General features: G+C 37.5%; 1 protein-coding gene across 9 annotated transcripts in view; it reads right to left on the bottom strand.

Annotated features, from left to right (window-relative positions):
* Positions 1-26663, bottom strand: part of FNDC3A (fibronectin type III domain containing 3A) — a 241822-nt gene that overhangs the window by 82583 nt on the left and 132576 nt on the right. For 5 of the 9 annotated variants that reach the window (XM_055542133.1, XM_055542135.1, XM_055542136.1 and 2 more), the window contains exon 2: positions 9370-9507. In XM_055542133.1, the coding sequence (XP_055398108.1) occupies positions 9370-9507 (138 nt within the window). Of the gene's footprint in view, positions 1-9369; positions 9508-14908; positions 15135-16365; positions 16525-26663 lie in introns of those variants that run through there. The other 4 variants (XM_055542130.1, XM_055542131.1, XM_055542132.1 and 1 more) reach the window with 3 other exon arrangements.

Here is a 26663-nt window from a genome sequence, read left to right as displayed (position 1 = left end):
TGGAATCCTATACAGCAAGGAAAAGAACACATTTCAGCAACATACAACAATAAATGAAAGACACAAAAGATCAGTTATAGTAAAGATTACTTTAAAGATCAAGAATAGGCAAATCTAAACCATTATTGCTTAGTGATATATACATACATAAAACTATAAAGAACAGTCTGGCAGTAATTCCCATAAAAGTAAAGATAATGGTAACCTCCAAAAATGGGTATTGTGATGTAGAAGGAATACACAGGGGATTTCTAGGATGTTGGCAGTTAGTCTGGCTGGCAGTTATAAGAATTTATGTTTTATAAATTATAAAAAATATATAAAATTATATAAATATAATAAATATATAATAAATAAAATAAATAAAAATATATAAAATATATAAAAAATTATAAAATATAGCACGTTTTATTCATGTGCTATATTACATCTTTGTTTTATGTACTTTTCTATATATATAGGTTGTAACTTACAATTTAAACAGGTTTTGAAAAAAGTAAGCTGAGGGTATGTTCCCTGTTTTCTTAAATTCTCTTTCTAGCATCTGTTCATCACAGGACCAATTACTTTAACCATATTTTCTTATTTTGTGTGTTCTTGATGCTTTGGCATTTATGATTGAGCTGGCTAGGGAAGAGACTGCCCATCCCAGGGCTAACCAATTCTTAGAAGTGGCAAAGGGCTCAGTCAGGAGCACACCCCTCACATGCAAACCAACCAATTACAAGTCTACAGATCCAACTAACCCCCTTACTGAACTCTTACAAGCCAGTATTTCTGCTGCTCTAAGTCATCCCAGGGCCAAGTAACAGGCAACTAAAGACCACCTGTATAGCCCCAAATCTGCCAGAATCATTTTTTTATTTTCTTGAGATTTAATTGACAAAACATTGTATTGGTAGTTTTAAGTGTACAGCAAGATTTGATATGAATATATTACAAGATAATTACCACAGTAAGTTTAGTTAACATCTACCACCACACAGTTACAAGTTTTTTCTTGTGATGATAACTTTTAAGATCTACTCCCTTAGCAACTTTAAAATATGCTGCTGCTAACTATAGTCATTCTGCTGTACATTACATTCCTAGGATTTATTTATCTTATAACTGGAAGTTTGTACATTTTGGCCATCTTTACCCTGCTTGCCCACCACCCTAATTTCCCACTCTGCAATAACCAATCTGTTCTCTGTATCTACGAGCTCATTTAAAAATATATTCTATATAAATATTACTCAGCTATTAGAAAGAATGCATTTGCATCAGTTCTAATGAGGTGGATGAAACTGGAGCCTATTATACAGTGAAGTAAGTCAGAAAGAAAAGCACCAACACAGTATATTAATGCATATATATGGAATGTAGAAAGATGGTAATGACAACCCTCCCAGTCCATCCTAAAGGAAATCAGTCCTGAATATTCATTTGAAGAACTGATGCTGAGGCTGAAACTCCAATACTTTGGCCACCTGATGTGAAGAACTAACTCATTTGAAAAGACTCTGATGCTGGGAAAGATTGAAGGCAGGAGGAGAAGGGGACGACAGAGGATGAGATGGTTGCATGGCATCACCGACTTGACGGACATAAGTTTGGGTAAATTCTGGGAGTTGGTGATGGACAGGGAGGCCTGGTGTGCTGCAGTCCATGGGGTTTCAAAGAGTCGGACACAACTGAGCAACTGAACTGAACTGAATGACCCTATACATGAGACAGCAAAAGAGACACAGATACAAATAACAGACTTTTGGACTCAGTGGGAGAAGGTGAGAGTGGGATGATTTGAGAGAACAGCACTGAAACATGTATATTACCATATGTGAAATAGATGGCCAGTCCAAGTTCAATGCGTGAAACAGGGCACTCAAAGCTGGTGCACTGGGATTACCCAGAGGGATGGGATGGGATGGGGAGTTCAGGATGGGGAACTCATGTACACCCGAGGCTGATTCATGTCAATGTATGGCAAAAACCACCACAATACTGTAAAGTAATTACCCTCCAATTAAAATAAATTAATAAAAAAATGTATATTCCATATATAAGTGAGACCATACCATGTCTTTGCTATTGCAAACAATGCTGTAACAAACACAACACAGGGGTACATATATCTTCTTTGAGACATGATTTCACTTACTTCAGATAAATACTAGAAGTAAAATTGCAGGATCATGTGGTAGTTCTATTTTTAATTTTTTGAGGAATCTCCATATTGTTTTCCATAATGTCTGCAACAATTTACATTCCCATCAGCAGTGAACAAGGGTGCCCTGTTCTCCACATCCTTCAATACTGATTTCTTCCCTGCCACAATTAATGAACAGCCAAACCAAAGCTGTTTACCCTGTTGTGTCTTTCCTGAGAAAACACTAATTAATGGCTTTGGTCTAGGCTTTCTGCCTGTTTCTGCTTCCGCTTCCGGACCAAAATCTGGTGTTTTCCCTGTGGTCCAGCGTGGCATGGCATGCTCTCTTCTTTCAGGAAATATAAGTAACACAAATTTAGTCTCTCTATGTCATTACTCAAGTCACCTCCATAAATTAAAAAGCTGCAGGGACAAGTGAGATAAAATAGTAATGGAGATTTATAAAATAACAATTAAAAAATTAATGAAATGGAGAAGATTCTGATAAAAACACTAGACAGGCACTGAGTTTTGAAAGACCTTAACCAAAAGTGGCAGTTTAGTTCAGTCATTCAGTCGTGTCCAACTCTTTGCGACCCCATGAACCGCAGCATGCCAGGCCTCCCAGGCCACCAACTCCCGGAGTCACCCAAACCCATGCCCATCGAGTTGGTGATGCCATCCAACCATCTCATCCTCTGTTGTCCCCTTCTCCTCCTGCCCTCAATCTTTCCCAGCATCAGGGTCTTTCCCAATGAGTCAGCTCTTCGCATCAGGTGGCGAAAGTATTGGAGTTTCAGCTTCAACATCAGTCCTTCCAATGAACATCCAGGACTGATCTCCTTTAGGATGGACTGGTTGGATCTCCTTGCAGTCCAAGGGACTCTCAAGAGTCTTCTCCAACACCACAGTTCAAAAGCATCAATTCTTCGGTGCTCAGCTTTCTTTATAGTCCAACTCTTACATCCATACATGACTAATGGAAAAACCATAGCCTTGACTAGATGGACCTTTGTTGACAAAGAAATGTCTCTCTGCTTTTTAATATGCTGTCTAGGTTGGTCATAAATTTCCTTCCAAGGAGTAAGCGTCTTTTAATTTCATGGCTGCAATCACTATCTGCAGTGATTTTGGAGCCCCAAAAAATAAAGTCAGCCACTGTTTCCATTGTTTCCCCATCTATTTGCCATGAGGTGATGGGACCAGATGCCATGATCTTAGTTTTCTGAATGTTGAGCTTTAAGCCAACTTTTTCTCTCCTCTTTCACTTTCATCAAGAGGCTCTTTAGTTCTTCTTCACTTTCTACCATAAGGGTGGTGTCATCTGCATATCTGAGGTTATTGATATTTCTCCCGGCTATCTTGATTCCAGCTTGTGCTTCTTCCAGTCCAGCGTTTCTCATGATGTACTCTGCATAGAAGTTAAATAAGCAGGGTGACAATATACAGCCTTGACGTACTCCTTTTCCTATTTGGAACCAGTCTGCTGTTCCATGTCCAGTTCTAACTGTTGCTTCCTGACCTGCATACAGGTTTCTCAAGAGGCAGGTCAGGTGGTCTGGTATTCCCATCTCTTTCAGAATTTTCCAGTTTATTGTGATCCACACAGTCAAAGGCTTTGGCATAGTCAATAAAGCAGAAATAGATGTTTTTCTGGAACTCTCTTGCTTTTTCCATGATCCAGTGGATGTTGGCAATTTGATCTCTGGTTCCTCTGCCTTTTCTAAAACCAGCTTGAACATCTGGAAGTTCACAGTTCACGTATTGCTGAAGCCTGGCTTGGAGAATTTTGAGCAGTACTTTACTAGCGTGTGAGATAAGTGCAATTGTGCGGTAGTTTGAGCATTCTTTGGCGTTGCCTTTCTTTGGGATTGGAATGAAAACTGACCTTTTCCAGTCCTGTGGCCACTGCTGACTTTTCCAAATTTGCTGGCATATTGAGTGCAGCACTTTCACAGCATCATCTTTTAGGATTTGAAATAACTCAACTGGAATTCCATTACCTCCACTAGCTTTGTTCGTAGTGATGCTTTCTAAGGCCCACTTGACTTCACATTCCAGGATGTCTGGCTCTAGGTGAGTGTGAGTGATCACACCATCATGATTATCTGGGTCATGAAGATCTTTTTTGTTCAGTTCTTCTGTGTATTCTTGCCACCTCTTCTTAATATCTTCTGCTTCTGTTAGGTCCATACCATTTCTGTCCTTTATCGAGCCCATCTTTGCATGAAATGTTCCCTTGGTATCTCTCATTTTCTTGAAGAGCTCTCTAGTCTTTCCCATTCTATTGTTTTCCTCTATTTTATTGCATTGATCGCTGAGGAAGGCTTTCTTATCTCTCCTTGCTATGCTTTGGAACTCTGCATTCATATCTTTCCTTTCTCCTTTGCTTTTTGCTTCTCTTCTTTTCACAGCTATTTGTAAGGCCTCCTCAGACAGCCGTTTTGCTTTTTTGCATTTCTTTTTCTTGGGGATGGTCTTGATTCCTGTCTCCTGTACAATGACATAAACTTCCGTCCATAGTTCATAAGACACTCTATCAGATCTAGTCCCTTAAATCTATTTCTTACTTCCACTGTATAGTCATAAGGGATTTGATTTAGGTCATACCTGCATGGTCTAGGGAAATTTCTTCAATTTAAGTCTGAATTTAGCATAAGGAGTTCATGATCTGAGCCACAGTCAGTTCCCAGTCTTGTTTTTGCCATTGACGTTCATTCTTGCCATCTCCTGTTTGACCACTTCCAATTTGCCTTGATTCATGGACCTAACATTCCATGTTCCTATGCAATATTGCTCTTCACAGCATCAGACCTTGCTTCTATCACCAGTCCCATCTACAACTGGGTGTTGTTTTTGCTTTAACTCCATCCCTCATTCTTTCTGGAGTTATTTCTCCACTGATCTCCAGCAGCATATTGGGCAGCTGCCGACCTGGGGAGTTCCTCTTTCAGTGTCCTATCATTTTGCCTTTTCATACTGTTCATGGGGTTCTCAAGGCAAGAATACTGAAGTGGTTTGTCATTCCCTTCTCCAGTGGACCACATTCTGTCAGATCTCTCCACCATGACCCGTCCGTCTTAGGTGGCCCCACACGGCATGGCTTAGTTTCACTGAGTTAGAAAGGCTGTGGTCCGTGTGATCAGATTACCAAAAGTTTACATGCATTCAATATTTTTGGAAGGTAAATGAACAGAAATTAGAGAAGGTAAAGTTAAAATAGGAAAGTGTTGAACCACACAAGAAACCAAAATATCTGAACTTTCCTTTTGTTGGTACCAATAGTGACTAGAACTAAGAGCATTTCATGTACTTTAAAGCTCAAATTCCCTAAAGCACACGTGGGGGTTCTAACAGGGTAGGAGGAACACTCATAAGGGCTTTACCAAGAAAAGATACAATCTCAGATCAAGCAGGTGCCTGAAGATGTGAAATGACACACAGCCACTCTGGAAAACAGCTTGTCAGTTTCTTATAAAGCTAAACATAGATCGAGCAATGATGTTCCTAGATATTTATCCAACTAGTTGAAAACTTATGTCTAACCAAAAACCTACATATAAATGTTAAAGCACTTTTACTTATAATTGCCAGAAACTATTAACAACTAAGCTGTCCTTTAATAGGTAAATGAATAAAGCAGTACATTCATACAATGAAGTATCATTCATATAATGTATTATTCATACAATACAATCATACAATGAATGATACAACAGCATCATTCATACAATAATAAAGAGAAATGAGCTACTGAAACAGCCACAAAAAGAAATTTTCTAGATCATATTGCTAAGCGAAAGAAGTTGGTCTGAAAGGCTACATACTGCATGATTCAAACTATAAGATATTCCGGAAAAAGATAAAAACTATAGTGACAGTAAAAATACAGCTATTTGCCAAAGTTCCAAGGGTGGGGAGTGAGGGAGGAATAATGGAGCATTGGGGAGTTTTAAGGAAGTTAAACTGTTCTTTATAATACTATAATAATGATACATAGTATTACACATTTCTCAAAACCCACAGAATTGTACAATGCCAAAAATGGCACCCCACTCCAGTACTCCTGCCTGGAAAATCCCATGGACGGAGGAGCCTGGTGGGCTGCAGTCCATGGGGTCGCGAAGAGTCGGACACGACTGAGCAACTTCACTTTCACTTTTCACTTTCATGCAATGGAGAAGGAAATGGCAACCCACTCCAGTGTTCTTGCCTGGAGAATCCCAGGGACGGGGGAGCCTGGTGGGCTGCCGTCTATGGGGTTGCACAGAGTCGGACACAACTGAAGCGACTTAGCAGCAAGAATGAACCCTAATGTAAACTGTGGAACTTAATAATGTATCAACATTGGTTTATTGATACAATAATGTATCAATATTGGTTTATTTATTGGGCTTCCCTGGTGGCTCAGATGGAAAAGAATCTGCCTGCAATGTGGGAGACCTGGGTTTGACACCTGGGTTGGGAAGATACTCTGGAGAAGGGAAAGGCTAACCACTCCAGTATTCTGGCCTGGAGAATCCCTGTGGACAGAGGAGCCTGGCAAGCTACAGTCCATGGGGTCACAAAGAGTCAGACACAACTGAGCAATTAAGCACATTGGTTTATTAATTGCAACAAATGTACCTATAAGATGTTAACAACAGGGGAAACTGTGTGTAAGATGTAAATGAGAAAACCTCTCAGCTCAATTTTTCTGTAAACCTAAAACACTCCAAGAATAAAAAAAAGATGAATAAAATTTTTCAAACACAAAAAACAGTAAAGGTGCTGCCAGTCAAAATTAAAGATAAATGTCTATCACAGCTTCCCTAAAAGCAACACTAGCAGTAATGATGTCAGGAGTGATTCCTTCCAGTTTAATTCATAAGCCAAAAGACCCACTATGTATGTGACATTGTATAAAATGTGTTTGCTATAAAAAAGTGAGAAAATATTGATGAGTATTTTAGATAATCTGGATGGTCAACCATAAGAAAATTAATTTGATCTCAAGAGGTAGAACAGAAATCATCTCATATTCCCAAAAAGAAACAGAATGATATTCCCAAGACAGTAAAGACAAAGGACAACCGATCTGTTATCCTAAACTGTTAACATCATGCACGTACACGAGACTTCCTTCTGTCAGGAACTGTCTTCAGCTTGCCTCTTTACTCTGGGCACCAACCCGGTGGTGTCATATCACCACAGGCAAGCTCTTAATTTGGCCATGCTTGGCACAGCAGTAAGTTCCTGAGTTAAGACAGAGGGGTGTGTTGTCAACTGTTACCTACTTATTGCTAGCTTCAGCTCCTTACAGTCTACCATAGCTATGGGCCTATTTTGTTACACCTATACTCAGCATCAGTCGTAATTATTTCTCAGCTTACTATATCTGTTGACTTAAGTCCTGACTGACATACCTATAGAGTTTCTTCAGTCTTTTAAGCATTCATTGAGTGCTTCAATTCAAATTCAGCAAATATTTACTGAAGCTCATTTCACCCTCAAAGGTACACCTACTGTAAGCAGTTATTATTACCTCTCTCTCAGAGAGAAGTGATTTGTCTTAAGTCACCGAAATCAAATCTATCGACCAATCCTATGCTCGTTCCATTCACTGATATCTCTCCCCTAACTAGCAAAGAGTGCTAGTTAGAATTTAAGGCTTTATTCCACCTCTTGACACCTGACTTTTCAAAGCCTACATAGAAACCTGTCTTCTAGAACTACTGACTCCACCCGATCCTTCAAATCTTGCTCTAGTAAGCTCTTCTATTCCCAGCTCCTTTCTCTGTATCCGTCTACACAATCACTACTATATGCTAGCCATGGTGCTCTTAAGCTCTCAAGAAAAATTCTGCCAAAAGAATCTCCTTTTGAAAGAAAAGAAAGAAATAAGTCTTAAGAGGGCATTCTGGTCTTGATTCAGCCTTTTGTCTTCCCTTTAACAGACTATACACTATAGGAACTACATCAGTGTACTGTAATTAACTGCTTCAGAGATTCTTTCTTGTATTACACTATAAACAACTTGAAGCCAGTGATTTGCCTAAGGCAACAATGATAAAAGGCACTCCCAGAGCCTTAAAGTAAACGAATATCTGCCACATCTATTATTTTTAAGGGAGAAAAAAACCTGTTTAACAGACTTGAATTTTATCATAAAAAGCAACTTTAGTGAAATGAAGTTGCTGCTAAAAGCTATCAGAGCACATGTGAAAATAAAAACCAGTGTATACTTTTCATACCACGTTTATTCAAAACAGAAAAGCTCATCACTCAATTTTTCAATAGCAAAGTGAACAGAGTAGTTCATTATCTGGTAAGCAAATAATTGCCCACTGTAGATACTATGTTTATAAAGTAACAAAATACAATTATATTTCTCTTAGTTTCCCAAGGAAGCAATATGAATAATGGAGCAAAAAAGCTTTGTGTGATCTTGGGCCTTTCTGAAACTCATTTCATTTCATCTGCAATAGGGACAGGATTGCTGAAAAAATTAAATAAGATCATAAAGTTCTTAGCACATGTTTTTTCCCATAGTGAGAACTCAAATTGATCCTTCTCTTCTCTCATTATTATTTATTATCTCCTTAATCTTTGTTTCCTTACTCACAACATTAAAATCCAGACCATACAAGGTAGCCGTGAGAATTAAGTACATCGCTTGGCACATCACAAGTACTTATGAAAGCCCATCATTCTCATCCCTTTAGGACTGCTGAGGGAATGAGGCATCAACGAAATAACAGAACTTTATTTATAAAGCCCTGGGAGAAAAACACACCAGGAATTGTGTGTTTGCTTTTAGAGGGGAGGGGGATTCCGGTGAGAAGAAAAGATTTTAATATAATGCAGGCAGTCATTTAACCATAAAATTAAATCATGATTTCATAGTGATTTGAAGTAATGATCTATAATAACCATTGAGGCACAAGGTTAAACTTAGTTAAAAAACGTTCAGGGACTAGTATACTGTTTGCCTAAAGTAAAATGTTAAAAACAAGTTCAGTGGCAACTAAATAGAAACACAAGCAATTGAACGATTAATTAGTTAGACATTTTAGAAGCAGCTTCAAAAACAGTCTCATTTCATTTTCCTATGAAACCAGAACAACAGTGTGAACTGGATTTTAAAATATTAACAGGAACCCATTGTTGTGATGCCTCATTCTGTTCTAAATTTTGCATTCTTCTGAAAGAAATACATGTGTACTAGACATCAGAAATAAACATTTCAGTTTCCTTACCTGTTGTGTTCCATCTGCACTTACAATAGGGGCAGACAGAAGAGAAATATCACTACTTAAAATCTGAGTTGTATCCAGTAGTGGTGGATGTTCTGCCATTATCAGTAAGACATTAATATACCGGATAACCCTCCAACTCTGAAAAACAAAAATATATAGCCATTTGTATGTACATCCTTAAAAATACACTAAAATACAACACATTCAAGATAAAGAGATGTTCTGACTCTTTTTTCTGTCAACAGATCATTTAAGGAAACACATTTCTTGTTTACCAAACATCTGTCAATGTAGACAGCAAATCAAGATACATTATCAGGAGCTTCTATTTAAATGCCATGTCTGTCTTGTCTGTCTCTCTATTCCTTCCATCTCTACATACCATTTATTTAATTTAACCGCCACTACTTTAACTAAACCCTGGAATAAGAATTAAAATGCATGACTGAGTGAGGCAACTCTATCACTGATTCTTTTTAATTTGAGCCGAGAAGGTGTTTATGAAGAAATAATTAACTCTCATCACCCTATCAGTCTCTAGGAATTACACAAGAACTACAATCTTTTATTGATTCCTCAGAGCAAAACGGTAGAAAAATTTCTTCAGGATTAGAAAAAGAAACTTCAAGTGTTAAGTTCTGGCTTTGGTCTTCTGTCATTCTGGTTTTATTGTTTCTTCCTAAGAACCTTACAATAAGCCAAATCATTTCAGTGATGAAAGCTCATACATTTAGAACACTTTAACTGTATACACAGTATCACCTGTTATATATTTTAAAAAAGTAAAAGATTTGAGGTAGTATCAATCTACCATGTATAACATCAACCAATGTCAGCAAATTACATGTCAAAATGAGCACAACTGAGGTCAATCATAAATTTTATCAAATCTATACTGAAAGGTAAAATAAACATTGTTGGATGCTTGTAGTAGTCTACAATTCAGTAGGGTCAAAATGTTTAGCTTTTTTAAATGGAATTTTGTTTTTACTTATTCATCACAGCTGTGCTGCACGGCATGTGGGATCTCAGTTCCATGACTGGTATCAAACCCTCGCCCCCTGCAGTTTTCTTGGATTGCTTTCTTGTATGGCCATATTCACACTACATGCAAAGCAATTGGTTTTATTTCAGCTTGCAAACTGGAAACTTCAGTCATGCAACTAAAATGTTGCATTTGGAAACCTAAAAGTTCCTTTCATTCCTGCCCTGCCAGCTTCTTTCAATCAATTTCTTTTAATTTTGCTACTACTCAGTTTCTATGTTCTCATTTTGTGACCACATTTACCCATTTGTTTTAAATTATGCATCTATTTTCACTTTTTTTTTTTAATAAATTTGATATGTGAAAAAAAAGAGAAGTGATTTGTCACACTTGCTAATTTCTATGGAATGAATACACATTCCCCCATGGTCCATTCCAAGCCACCATGGTTTAAAAACTGACCTGAAAATGCCTGAATTTTTAATAATCACTTTTGTACATAAGTACAAGATGGCTCCAACATATCAGTCTCTATATCCATATGTCAATATTTGCCCATCTATGTGATAGTAATTTAATGTCTGGCAGTACTACTGCAAATTTTTTTTCTAACTACTGTCAAATTAAACAATGTTTAAAAAATTGATGCCAGATAGATTGCATATCTGAATGCAAAAGGTAAGACAAAAAGCTCCTAAAGATAACACAAAAGAAAATCTCATAACTGTGAGACAGAGAAAGGTTTTTTAAACAGGGAATAAATTATGTTTCTTAAATCATAACGTAAAAGAATGACATACTGAACTTCATTAAGTACTATGATTCATTTAAAAAAAATCTTTAAGAGAATGAGAAAGCAAGCCACAGAATGAAAGATATTTACAACATATATAACTGTAAAAGAGCACATATTTAGCAAATTCAGGCCTCCTAACAAATTGAGTTTTAAAAAAAAAAGAAAAATGAGATGAGACCTGAATACACTCTTCACAAAAATGGAAATTCAAGGTACCAATAAACGTATGAGAAGATTCTCAAGTTCATTATTGAGAAAAAGTTAATTAAAATCACAATGAAATGCCTACCGCATACTAGGATGATAAAAATGGAAAAGACTGATGATATCAAGTATTAACGAAGCTACAGAGCAACTGACACAATCATAAGGAATGCGAATGAAAACTCATAAAAATCACTTTGGAAACCAGTTTGATATTATCTACCAAAATTGAACATGAATATGAATATTCTATGACCTGGCTATGATTCAGCTATTAGACTCCTGCTGCTAAGTCATTTCAGTCGTGTCTGACTCCGTGCAACCCCAGAGACGGCAGCCCACCAGGCTCCCCCATCCCTGGGACTCTCCAGGCAAGAACACTGGAGTGGGTTGCCATTTCCTTCTCCAATGCATGAAAGTGAAAAGTGCAAGTGAAGTCGCTCAGTGATGTCCGACTCTTAGTGACCTCATGGACTGCAGCCTACCAGGCTCCTCCATCCATGGGATTTTCCAGGCAAGAGTACTGGAGTATGGTGCCATTGCCTTCTCCAATTAGACTCCTAGTATACACCAAAAAGAAATGCATGAGCATGTGTATCAAAAGATAAGTACATGAAGGTATATACAGCAGCATTCATCTTTAATAGCCCCAAACTGTAAGTAATCTAAATGTCCCTCAACAGTAAATGGAACACTGTATCTGATTCATCCAACTCACTACTATACAGCAATAAAAATTTAATGGACTAGTGATACAGAGAACAAAAAAAATGAATTTTACAAATACAATGTGAGTGAAAAATAGACACAGAAGAGTACATACTGAACAATTTATAGAAAGTTTAAAAACCAATTAAATTTGTCTGGTATTAAAAATCAGGTAGTGATTGCCTTTGGAAAGGAAGAAAGGATGGGGACCAGGAGGGGCAGGAAGGCAGTTTTGGGGGTGCTGCTACTGTTCTACATCTTGACCTGGGAGGCTGTTACATGGTAATTACTAGAGTGTTATAAGCTTCCCTGGTGGCTCAGAGGGTAAAGAATCTGCCTGCAATGTGGGAGACCTGGGTTCAATCTCTGGGTGGAGAAGATATTCTTACCTGGAGAATACCCATGAACAGAGGAGCCTGGTGGGCTACAGTCGATGGGGTCACAAAGAGTCGGACATGACTGAGCAACTTCACTTTCAGTGTATTATAAATTTAGCTGTATACTGTGTATGTACTTCTCCGCATATACTTCAATACAATTATTTTTTAAAGTTAAAATGAACACATGATCACCTCAATTGATGCAAAAAAAAAAAAACACTTGATAAGATTCAACACACTTTGATGATAAAAATACTCAACAAACTAGGAACAGAAAGAAACTACTTCAACGTATTAAAGGCCATGTGTGAAAACGTCAGGGCTAACATTACACTCTGTGGTGAAAGGCTGAAAGCTTTCTTCTAGTCAGGAAAAAGGTTAGAATGCCCACTCTCACCACACCTATTCATAGTATTGGACACAGTACTAGAAGTCATAGGCAAAGCAATTGGGCACGAAAAAGAAATAAGAGACATACAAATTGGGGATAAATAAGTAAAACTATCTTTGTTCACAGATGACAGGATCTTACATGTAGAAAACCCTAAAATTTTTTAAAAAAACTATTAGAACAAATAAATTTGGTAAAAAAACACAATGCAAAAATCAATGCACAAAGATCAGCTGCATTTCTATACACTAACTGAAACAATCTGATATCTGTTTCAGGTACTTTTAAAAAGAATAATTAGGAATAAATCTAACCAAGGAGAACAAAGATTTGTATTCTGAAACCATGAAATATTGCTAAAAAAAATTAAAGAAGACACAAATAAATGGAAAGATACCCTGTGTTCAGAGTTAGAAGGCTTAATATTGTTAAGATGTCCATAATACCCAAAGCAATCTACAGACCAAATGTGAAAGTGAAAAGTGAAAGTGAAAGTGAAGTGGCTCAGTTGTGTCTGACTCTTTGCGACCCGTGGACTGTAGCCTACCAGGCTACTCCGTCCATGGGATTCTCCAGCAAGAATACTGGAATGGGTTACCATTTCCTTCTTCAGGGGATCTTCCCCACCCAGGGACTGAACCTCAGTCTCCTGCATTGGAGGCAGACGCTTTAACCTCTGAGCCACCAGGGAAGATCACAGAGCAAATGTAATCTCTATCAAAATCTCAATGGCTTTTTTTTTTCCCCCCAGAAAAATTCATTCTAAAATTCCTATGGAATCTCAAGGAATCCAAAACAGAAAAATAATTTCGAAAAGTACAAAGTTGGACGACTCAAACTTTCTGATTTCAAAAAACATACTACAAAGCCATAGTAATCAAACAGTGTGATAATGGCATAAAGACAAATACACCAATGGAATAAAACAGAGAGCCCAGGAACAAACTGTCACGTATATGGTCAAATGATCTTTGACAACAATGCCAAGACCAGTCAACAAGGAAGGGCAGTCTCTTCAACAAACAGTGATGGGAAAACTGCATATTCACATGCCAAAAAAAAAAAAGTTAAACCCTTGTCTTGTACACCACATTCAAAAATTAACTCAAAATGAATTAAAGACCCAAATGTGAAACCCATAACTCTCCAAGAAGATAACAGGGGGAAAGCTTCAAGACACTGGACTTGGCAATTGTTTCTTAGATATAACACCAAGAGTAAAGGCTACAAAAACAAAAATAGACAAATAGGACATCAAACTCAAATACTTTTGTGCATCAGAGGACACACTGAATAGAGTGAAAAGGCAACCTATGGAAATGGAAAAAAAAATTTGCAAACTTAGCTCCAGTTGCTACAAAATACCACAGATTGGGAGGCTTAAACAACAGACATTCTCACAATTCTAGAGGGTAGGAAGTCTAAGATCTGGATGCAAGCATGGTCAGGTTTTTGGTGAGGGCCCTTCTCCCAGCTTGCAAAGGACTATCTTCTTTCTGTACCCTCACATGGCCAAGAGAGAGAAAGCCAAGAGAGAGAAAGCTCTGGTCTCTCATCCTCTTCCTGGATTTAAAGGGCACTAATCCCATCATAGGGGCTCCACCCTCATGAATCACCTACCTCACAAAGGCCCCACTCCTTAATATCAACACATAATGGTACAGGGTTATGACATATGAATTTTGGAAGGACACAAACATTTAGTCCATACTAAATTCTGCCCCTGGGCCCCCCCTCCCCCCGGCTCTTTTCATGTAAATTTAAACACACACACACACACACACACACACACAAACAACACATTCATTCCATCCCAATAGCCACAAAAGTCTTAACTCATTTCAACACAGAGTCTAAAATTGCATCTAAATCAGATTTGGGTGAGACCTGAGGTACAATTCATCCTGAGACAAAATTCCTCTCCCACTGTGAACCTGTGAAACCTGTTAAATTTCATGCTTCCAAACTACAACAGTAAAATAGGCCTAAGATAGATAGTCTCATTATAAAAGGAAGAAATCAGAAGGAAAGGGTGACAGGTCCCGAGGAAGTTCAAAATCTAGCAAGGCAAATACCATTAGATTTTTCAGGCCAGAGAATAAGAATATCTTTGGTTTCAGGCTCTGCCCTCTGGACCCTAAGAGGTGTGCTATCACTTCCAAAGACATTCCTTTCGCTTGGCAGAGTCTTGCCCATGTGGCTCTGCAAGGCAGAAGTTCCATTCTGTGAAATCAAAGTGGAGGTACCCTGCCCTTCAGGCCTGTGCACTCTGCCCTGATGACCCTGATCCTTTGGGATACTTCTCTATTCTTGAAGAGTAACACATGTTTAATGCCTTCCTTCATTGCATTCTCCTTGCTTCCTTGAGTCTCACACCTGGCCCTTTAGCCCCACCTGGCAGTGTTTTTAATGGTATAATTCCATCTCTTCCTAGCTTCTGTTGAGATGCTGATTAAGTCCTTGGCTCAGGTCCACACTAATATCCTTATTAAATGGTTGGTGAGCCACACTCTTGGTGTCTTCTTCTGAAGGTGCTTTCTCATTTTTGCAACCTGGATAGGCTGAGAATTTTCCAAATACTTTTTAACTTCTGGTTCTTTTCTGCTTCACAAACCCTTCTTCAATTCATTTCTCTCTTTTCACATTTTGCTATACACAGTCAGAAGGAATCAAGCCACTCCTTCAACACTTTGGTTAGAAACCTCCTCAGTTAAATATCTAGTTTTATCACTCACAAGTTTCACTTTCCACAAAATGTTAGAACATGAACACAACACTGCCTAGTTCTCCACTCCTTTATAACAGGGATCACCATTTCTCCATTGTCCAATAACAAGTTCCTCATTCTCATCTGAGACCTCATGAGAATGGCCATTACAGTCTATATTTCTACCAACATTCTGTTCATGATCATTTATGAATTCTCTAAAATATGGAGCTTTTCTCCTCCAGCTCTCCTCTCTTCTTTCTAAGCTCTCACTATTTGCCTTTAGCAGTCCCTTAATGACAATTCTGGGCTTCCCTGGTGGCTCAATCGGTAAAGAATTTGCCTGCAAAACTTAGGCAACACTCCATGAACCTGGGAGTAACTAGTTAGTGCAGTAGTTCTCGGGTTCCTCAGACTCAGAGGCTACCTTCATATAATCACATATTTTGAGATATCCCTTTTCTATTCTGAAATGAAATTCACAGGTAATGCAATCTAACTATACAGATAAAAAATAAATGTGAAATACCACCTGTCATATGAAAGAGAAATCTAAAGAATATAACCTGATATGTATGTCAACACGTACATGGTTAAACTGGAAGATAAATTCTACAAATTTCCAAAACACTTCATGGGGAGGAGAACTAAGCTGGGTGAGACCACTTAGTGCTCTGTTCTCGCTGGTGCTGGATGGTGCAACAAGTGATTGACAAGTAAGTTCTTTGTGACTTAGAGCAGGTTACTTTTTCTCTGAGCTGGAGTGTCCTCATACTGAAATTAGAACACTGCTTATTTCACAGGAATGCTGCCTGTATCACTTACCATCACATGAAGCACTTAGGACCACATCTAGCCCATAGTAGGATCTCAATGAATGTTGATTCTCATCATTTCTTTCTTGGAGGGGTCAAAGTTACTGTGGGTCCAAGGGTTATTTGTCCTCTTTGCAAGGTATACCTGATTGGGCTTAGTGTTCTCCTACTGGGGGAAATGAGAAGTGGGAGTAATTCAAAGACCAAAATGTTAAAGAAACAGTGACTTTTACTGCTCTCCACTGCTCCCGCCCCTTCTCCAAGCAGGTGAAATTAACATGGGTCAAATTGCCCTTCCTTCTCCCCAGCTCAGTCTTTTCATGCTGGGGACCTTGGTTCCATTCAGTTGCGTCCAACTTTTTGCAACCCCATGGACTGCAGCACAACTTTTTCTGGCACATACGTCAAAAGTTTGTCCAGCCTCTACCCATTCAGTTCAGTTCAGTCGCTCAGTCGTGTCCGACTCTTTGCGACCCCATGAATCGCAGCATGCCAGGCCTCCCTGTCCATCACCAACTCCTGGAGTTCACTCAAATTCACATCCATCGAGTCGGTGATGCCATCCAGCCATCTCATCCTCTGTCGTCCCCTTCTCCTCCTGCCCCCAATCCCTTCCAGCATCAGAGTCTTTTCCAATGAGTCAACTCTTCGTATGAAGTGGCCAAACTCTACCACCCATTACCCAGTTCCAAAGCCACTTGTACATTTTTAGATAAATATGTTACCATTGCACTCTACTTATCATACCAATTACTGTCTTAGCTTGTGCTACTGGAACAAAATACCATAGACTGGGTGGCTTAAACACCACACATTTATTTCTCACAGTTCTTGGAGGCTGAGAGTCCAAGATTAGGTGCCAGCACAGATTCTTGGTGAGGGCCCTCTTCCTGGCCTGCGAATGGCTACTCTCTTGCTGTATCTTCACATGGCCAAGAGAGAGAAAGCTCCGCCCTCTTCTGTGTCTTATAAGAATTAGTGAATCCATCATGAGAGCTCCAGCCTCATGACCCCATCTAAGCTTAATAATCTCCCAAAGACTCCACCTCCAAAAACAATCACACTGAGGTTTAGGGCTTCAAGATATGAGTTTGTGTGGGTGGGTGGGGGGAGGAGATATTCAGTTACAACACTACTAGGTTTAGAAACAGCACTGTTTTCTCACTCAGTCCCTGTCGTAATTCTGAAGCTGTACTAGTTTCCTTGTGCATACACTTTATTTCCTAACCTTATTAACAACCATCCATTCGACATGAATTTGTTCTATTTTAATGATGCTGCTGTCATAATGATAACAGTCGAGACCTAGAAGCCAAGGTAGATAACTCATGGAAATAAGCTTGGCTGGGGGTTTGAAACTTCAGCTCTACTTGTTCAAAAAGTATGTGGGAAAATACAAAGAAAGATCCTACTTGGATTACAGCCAGAGTGTAATTGACAGACACATAGGAAAATTATGTACATTTATTAATATATTGAGAAATTCAATATGTTTTTTTGGTCTTTTGCCTTGTCTAAATCAATGAAACTAAAAATTATAGGATTCCAAGGCCACACATGATATCACAAGACTTTTATACACTCCAAGGTAGATTTAGTACATTTAAATCTACATTTTAGGATTACTTGAAAATATACATATGAAAAAACATTAGGTAAAAGTATTAAAATTACAGTAGCAACTATATTAAGATAGTGGAATTACAGTATAACTGTTTTGTAATGTGGCTATGGTTATATCACTTTTATCAAAATTCTGATTTAAAAATGAACAGTCTCAAGAAGCCACAACTTCTCAAGGCAACTACAGAGTCACATCCAGCTGTAATAAACTATCTAAATACCCTTTCAGGGAAATTTCAAGAAATTCTGCTTGAACTTGGACTTTTATCCAAATTACTAATTCATCTGAACTGATATCCTAAAATGTATTTTTCCAATTTAGATCCTATTTTTTTTTTCAAACGTCTGGACTTTTTACTTTCTAAACTTGACTGCTGCTGCTGCTGCTGCTGCTAAGTTGCTTCAGTCGTGTCTGACTCTGTGCTACCTCATAGTACATTAGATTAAAAAAGAGGAGGGGGAGCATTTTAAAATTCCTCTGCAGTGAAACTTACCAAGATGAAAGTCACAGAATCACTATGCAAAATCTTATTATTTCTTACCAGAACCCCAAAACAAACATTTCACAGATCTAACAATAAGTACATGATGTTAGATTATATTTTTCCTAAGACTAATTAATTAAATTACCCTGTTTAATGTTAATGGTACTCCAGAAAAATGACTCTTAAAAATATATGTAATTTGGGACTTCCCTGGTGGTCCAGTGGTTGAGAATCCACCTTGCAACGCAGAGGATGCAGATTCAATCCCTGGTCAGGGAACTAAGATCCCACATGTCGCAGGGCAACTGAGCCTACACATGGCAACTAGAGAGTCTGTGCACCACAAGTAAAGATCCTGCAAGATGCAACTAAGACCTGACACAGCCAGGGCTTCCCTGGTGCTCAGTGAATGCAGGAGACACAGGTTCGATCCCTGGTCTGGAAAGATACCACGTGCCACGGAGCAGCTAAGCTCATGTTTCATAACTATCGGGGCTGTGGTTAAAGCCTGGGAACGCAACCACTGAAGCCTGTGCACCAGTGTCTCCTGCTTGGCAAGCAGATTCTTCACTGCTGAACCACCTGGGAAGCCTGGATGAGGTTTAGGGGAGTGGTTTAAATATAACTGTATAGACTGGTAAGTGTCTTGCTTTTTCACATAAAATGTCTTAAGAGTTTTCTAGAGAAGTGTATCTGTATCTACTCCATCCTTTTTCATGACTATCTAATATTCTACCAGGGGGTACACTGTAATTTATTCCAGTGATGAGCACGACATGCTTTCATCTTTCTTCATGTATTTCCCTTTCTTCAAGGAAAAATCATGTTATATTCTCTATGAACCTATGATATTGTTTCTGTATTACAGATACACAGAAATGAAACTTTCGGTTTAGAAGTATACACTTTCAAAATTGATAGATACAACTAAACTTCTACCCTAAAAAGATAAAACTGTTCATACTCTGTTCAACAGTTTGAGTGGCTACTTTCCAATTTGATACTTAGCTAAGGTTTTCCAATTTTTGCCAATTAGCAAAGATTTAAAAATATCTTATCTCATCGATGTTTTACATTTCTCTTATTATTGGTGTTTGAGTATCTCTTCAAAACTGTATAGGCTACATTTCTACTTCTATGAATTTCCTACTTACATCCTTTCTCGTTTTCTACCAGGTTGATTTGTAGGCACACCTTGTATACCTTGACTATTAACTTTGTCTATTACATGTCAAATATTTTAGCCCAGGCCATCACTGCTTGTCTTTTTTAATGCCATTTAAGTTTGACATCTCATTTGAAATGGCTTTCACTGCCCTGAAATTTTTTTTAAATTCATGTCTTCCAAAATTTTTGCCATTTTATTTTTTACTTACTGAATGTATTTAGTCCAACTGGAACTTAGTTTTGAGAGTGCCACAAAGTGAGTACTTAATTATCTTTACCTCAACAGGATAGCCAATTGTCTAACATCATATATAGACTAGCTCTTCCATTACTCACTTGTTTATCATATAATAAATTCTTCTGTAACCATGGAGCTCCTCCTGAATTCCTTATTCTGTTCCTTTGATCAACATGCTCATTCCTACTCCAAACTCTTATTAATAATTATAATTTTATGGTATGTTTTTTATCTTTTTTTAAATTTTTAATATAAATTTATTTATTTTAATTGGAGGTTAATTACTTTACACTATTGTATTGGTTTTGCCATACATCAACATGAATCCGCCATGGGTATACACGTGTTCCCCATCCTGAACCCCCCTTCCACCTCCCTCCCCATACCATCCCTCTGGGTCATCCCAGTGCACCAGTCCCAAGCATCCTGTATCATGCATCGAACCTGGACTGGTGATTCGTTTCATATATGATATTATACATGTTTCAATGCCTGTTTTTTATCTTTGAAAACACAAGGTAAATTCCCTTTTGTTATGCTTCATGTTGAAACTTAACTGTCCATTCTGGTGCACTTTCTTTCTCAAAACTTGAAACATCAGTTGGTCAAATCCCATTTTAAAAATTCTGTTGGATTTCTAATTAGGATTACACTGTCTTTACTGATTAATTTGGTAATTAAGTTCTCACATTCAGGAATATACTATTCTATCAATTTAAGATCTTCTTGTACTTTTTTTCTTCAGATGGTACAACATATTTCTAAAAATTTCTTAAGTATTTTATAATTTAGGCTTCTACTTTTCTTACTGTTTTTCACAGTTGGTTATTGCTGGTTTATAAGAAAGCTAATGAATCTAAGTTTATCCGATAGCCACTTGATTTACTGAAATCTCTTTTTGATTCAAATAATTTTCTGTTGCCTGTCTTATATTTTCTAAGTAGATAATCATATCAATTGCAAATAGTAACCATAATATATTCCACCTCACTCCTCTTCCCCATTATTTAGAGGTTATTTTTCTTGTTTCTTAATGTACTAGCTACTTTGACCAATGTTCCTTTCTTTTAATGAAAGTACTCTAATAGTTCACTATGACATTTAATATAGGTTTCTGGTAGTCTCTTTACAAGATTATTTTTGGTTGATAAAAAGCTGTCAGGGATAACTGAATTTTAGAAAATGATTTCTTTTTTTTAACATCAAAGAGAGAAACATACTTTCCCCCATTAACCTATTAATATAGTGAATTACATTAATATATTTCCTAATACTGAATCAATATTACACTCCTGGAATTCTACATATCAGAACTGGTATGATTCAAAGCTAGGCTCTGGAGTCAGATGCTGGGTTCAAATCCCAAATCTTTCACTAACTAGTTACATGATTTTAAGCAAAAATGCTTATATGATTTAACTTCTTTGTGCTTCAGTTTCTTCATTTTAAAAATGATGACAATAATATCTACCTCAAAGAATCGTTTTAAGGATTAAGTAAACTAATATATATAAAGTTGTTTACAATAGTATACAGAATACAGAAAGCATTTAATACATAAATAATTATTATCATTTACTGAGTGCCTTACATTCGCCAGCCAAAAGGTATGCAGCATTATAGGGGTCAGCAAACTAAGACCTGTGCACTGAATCTGGCCTCCTGCCAGCTTTTATTGGAATGTGGTTATACCTAATATTTACAATTTATCTCTGGCTATTTTTAAGGCTTCTAAACCATAGTTAAGTAGTTGCAACAGAGTTCATATGGCCACAAAGCCTAAAATACTTGCTATCTGCTCCTTTACAGGAAAAAAAACAAAACAAAATTGCCAACCTGTGAAGTACTCCTCAAACTCACAGAGTTCAGTCTAACAGATGAGACATATATATATATATATATGAGATGTATATATATATACATGCTACAGTATGTTATGTACACATTCATGATATTCTGAGCATACTGTGGAAGCATACAGCAGTTCAGTACTAAACTACAGAAAGGATTCACACAAGAAAAGAGAGATAAGAGAAGAGGTATTTTATTTACTTTTCATTTTAAAATATTTTTATATGCCTTTCCCTTTTATCCAAGTGTGTGAATTGCTACACAAAAGGAATACAATGTTGATTTCTGTGACATTCATATTCTAAGTATCCAAAACATTTAAGCTTTTTAACAAATGATAGATATATAAGTAAATGGTGAAAACAAGAATTTGGATACCTAACAATGACTAGAAATACCTATCAAAGGTCTAGATATATGTATCCCACGGCAAGTATTTTACTTGCCATGTTAAATAGGCTCTTTCTTTTTTAATCCCTATAACAGCTAATTCTAGGAGACAGATCCCTGTATTACCCCTCTTTAACGTGAAGAAACTAAGGTAAAGTAATATGTTCATGTTCATAACAGCCAGTAAGGGAAGAAGTCAACAAACCTATACCTGCCTAACATAAAACACAGGCTGTGTATACTACAAAGCTGGCAAGTGATGGGAAATAGATAGAGTCAAAGAATTTGTTGTTGTTTAGTTGCTAAGTCATGCCGACTCTTTGAGACCTCATGGACTGTAACCGGCCAGGCTCCTCTGTTCATGGGATTTCCCAAGCAAGAATACTAGAGTGGGTGGCCATTTCCTCCTCCAGGAGATCTTCCCGACCCAGGGACCAAACCTGCATCTCCCGCACTGCAGGCAGATTCTTTACCACTGTACCACCCGGGAAGCCCAGCTACAGGATATCATCAGAGTACAAACTCTTAAGATAAAGACAGAATACATTATAATTGACACAGCAGGAAATGTAGTGTAGTTTAATTTCTAAAACTGAGCAATGATTTAAATAAATTTGTATTTTTGAAGGAACAGTCTGGAAGCAGCCTGAAGATGAACTAGAGGGACAGCTGCCCACACATTCTACCCAAAGTCTACTCTGTCACACACATTAGACCAGTTTTGGCTAGGTTCAAGTAATCGATAAAAAAATATAATTCTAGGACACTATGGCATTTGAGGAATAATGATCTGAAGTATTGGAAAGAGCTAGTCCTAATACAGAAGAAACAAAAATATATTTCATAAACTACTAACTAAAATGTAAGGGAAAATATATATTGCAAATGAAAATATTACATAGAAAAAAATCAAGTCTAAGAATGAAACTGTGACTGAGAATGGCTGTCACAAAAAAGACTCATAGACTTAAGAGAATGAATTTATGGTTACTGAGGGGAAGGGTGGGAGGGAGAGATACAATGGAAGTTTGGGACTGACATGTATACACTGCTATATATAAAATAGATAACCACCGAGGACCTACTGTACAGCAAGGGAACACTGCTCAATACTCTGTAACAACCTAAATGAGAAAAGAATTTGAAAAAGAATAGATGCATGTATAACTGATCTCCGGAGAAGGCAATGGCACCCCACTCCAGTTCTTTTGCCTGGAAAACCCCATGGACGGAGGAGCCTGGAAGGCTGCAGTCCATGGGTTCTCTAGAGTCAGACACGACTGAGCGACTTCACTTTCACTTTTCACTTTCATGCATTGGAGAAGGAAATGGCAACCCGCTCCAGTGTTCTTGCCTGGAGAATCCCAGGGACGGGGAAGCCTGGTGCGTTGCCGTCTCTGGGGTTGCACAGAGTCAGACACGACTGAAGTGACTTGGCATAGCATAGCATAGCATAATTGATCTCTCTGCTGTATATCCGAAACTAACAATGCATGGTCAATCAACTATACTCTAATAAAAAAAAAAGAAATCTTTGGAAAACAAAAAAGAATGGCTATCACAAGCCAACCAAAAAATTTAGAGAATGAAAACATAATAAAAATCACAAAAAATTATGTCCTCACTTTTATTTTTATTTAAGCCAATCTTATGACAAATGGATTTTGAAGTAAATGAAATCATTACTCCCTTCAAGCTAGATCTCAACAAAAGTACACAGTTGTATTTGACATCTATTCCTGCAAAGAAAGCATATAATTACTTTTTAAAGAAAAGTCTTAACTGTGCTTTAAAATGTACTTAAACATCTGTTTAGAACTGCCAGAGAAGTAGGCAGATTTTTTTTTCCTCCTCACTAGGGAATTGGATTTCACTAAGAAATCACTTAAATTGTTTAAATTATTCTGTTCAAATACATGTTAAAATGTGGATTCTGAAGAAGGAAAGCAGAACACAGTGACTTTCAGACATTTTTGATAGAGGCTGATGAACAATCTATCAAATTTAGAGATCTTTTACGCCAAGGTTTATTTCAAAGCACATATCATACTTACTTTGTATTTCTAACAACTAGCACATAAGCAATCTCAAGAAGTGAGGCAGGAAGAGATGAAAGTCAATCAGAATAGTTTCATCTGTAAAATGAGAGTACCACCACATATCTGGCAGTCTATATAGGATTTTAAAAAATATAATCAACTTTCCAGTCAGAGTTCAAGTGGATCTTATTACTATACATACAGAAATAGTCATCTACTTGAAAAAAAAAAACACACACACATAAGGAATTCACTTTTGCATATTTCTATCCCACTGTGGAAAGACTAGCTGAATTTCCTTGGAATACATCAGTATTCTCCTGCAAAGAGGAACACAGGCGTTGGATAGGGACAATGAAAGATTAATAAGAATGGAAAGAAAGCTTTTAAAATGTGCACCCTCTTTGCCAAGAAGGCAGTTAAAAGTTTTGAGTAAACTAAATGTTTACTGGAATACTACTATTTACAGAACTTTGGAGGATAAAGCTTGAACTCGTGATTTCTGGTCTTACTAAAAATAGGTTGCACTGCTTCCAATGTAGTAGTATTAATGTAAAAACATATGGTACATTAATACCATCATGGTTTCCAACATCTCTTTGGATGCTCACAATATTTCTGTGGGGAAAACAGGATATATATTACTCTCCATTTTAAGAACTGGGAACCCAAGACTGAAAAAAAAAAAAACACCTAATCTGAAATCATATGGCTAATAAGGGTAAGCTGGAACTAAAATCCAAAGTTCTTTATCTCCTATCTAGGAAACGGAAACAGCTGGAATAATGAAGCTGTTTCAAATTCTGACAAAAGTGGGGTGGCAGAGTGAATTGTTAATTTCTCCTTAAAGTGAAATTTAAAAAGCTGAACTTTTATTATGTAGCAATTCATGAAGGCTTGAAATTTAGTTCAAAAGGTCTATAATGCCTTAAAACTGAAAACAGTACACACATACACAAAGTATGGAAAACGCTAGTACAAGTAAAAGGGCAAGAGTTAACTTCAGTTTGGGGGTTTTGTTGGTTTGTCTGCTTTTAATGTCTTTAAGAGGAAAAAAAGAAACTCTACTGATTTTACCCAGACAGCTCTCCATCTTATATATCTTTACTTTTCCCAACACCTAATGCTATCTCTGATATACAGAATGTACTGATTCAAAGAAACCTCTCATGCTATATTCTTACTTTCTTGATAAGACAAAATACAGAGTAACCCAAGCCAATTTTATTCATGCAACCATAACCTGAAGCACCACTATTTAGCTGGTAATGGTACATGAAACACAATGTGCTGAAGGAAACAGAACTGCCGAAACATACACCTATAAATTTAGAAACTTCAAAAGAGGTATTTCATGTACAGGAATCTTCAAAATAACCGATACTTACCCTTTAAATCACTGTAACTTATCTCTAAACAATCATAATGAAAATATTTTAAAAGAGACGTCTAGGTCTTTTTTCTCTGCCTCAATCTACATGTGATACAATCTTTTCTTGATGACTCAAGCTCATCAATGTGAATGTCAATTATGTGACTCTTGGAGTTACTGAGTGATGTTGCAACTGCTCTCCTCTTTACTAACTCCTCATCAACTACTTTTACAGACGCTGTTTCCTGCTGCCTGCTCCCCAATTGTCACTTGCAGGCCACCAGCATCCTAGCCAAGGCTTCTACAATGACAGCTGTAGTTTACAATATACACAACCTGAATAGGCAGTTGATATACTTAATCTTATACAGATTCTAAATCAAGCCCTGGAGTAGCTATTTTCACTGCTCTAAGGACTAGCTCAAAGGCTTTTCTTCTTTCACTTCCTAGTTGTGAAACTCAGTCTAGGCAGTTGCTAGAAGTCTGGTCACAAAATAACAATTACAATAGAAGTTATTTCTGCATGTTCTCTTTATTTTTATCTTAACATATGGAAAAAGATAAATGATACTCAAAACACACAAAACAACCATGTAGACAAATGATGTAAGGCAGCTCACATTATGTGCTATATGGACAATTAACTAGCCAATTATTAGCCAACAGTCAGCAAAGTAGGCCCGCTGGTCAAATTCTGCGATTGGAAGAAAACAAATAAAAAAGGATATTCAATAGAGACTATAAGTGGCCCACAAGGCCTAAAGTATTAGCTATCTGGCACTCTACAGAAAGTCCGCTGATCCCTGATCTAAGCTATAAACACACACATATAAAATATATAAGCTATTCTTCAAACATAAAGCTTAAGTTATTAATATGTCAAAGTAGATGCAGCACTCTTTCAGTGATGGCTTCACAATGATACGGGCAAACTGTCCTGTCCAGCCTTGCCTGTTCCTTTCTTGACCATGTCATGGCACTTAGCCAAAATCTTGTCTTTAACCTTCTTTTCATCTTCCTCCTGATACTTACCCTCTCAGACTGGTCTCCTTGAATGTCCTTCCTTTTGCTTGATCCCGAAATCCTTCCTAAGATTCAAGTCTGACTTCTTCTGAATGCCTTCCAGGATCATTCCTGCCCTCA

This window comes from Bubalus kerabau, chromosome 12 (genome assembly GCF_029407905.1).
Source record: "Bubalus kerabau isolate K-KA32 ecotype Philippines breed swamp buffalo chromosome 12, PCC_UOA_SB_1v2, whole genome shotgun sequence".
NCBI classification, from domain to species: domain Eukaryota; kingdom Metazoa; phylum Chordata; class Mammalia; order Artiodactyla; family Bovidae; genus Bubalus; species Bubalus kerabau.
The sequence above is the reverse complement of the archived record's forward strand: the minus strand, read 5'-3'. Positions and strand labels throughout refer to the sequence as shown.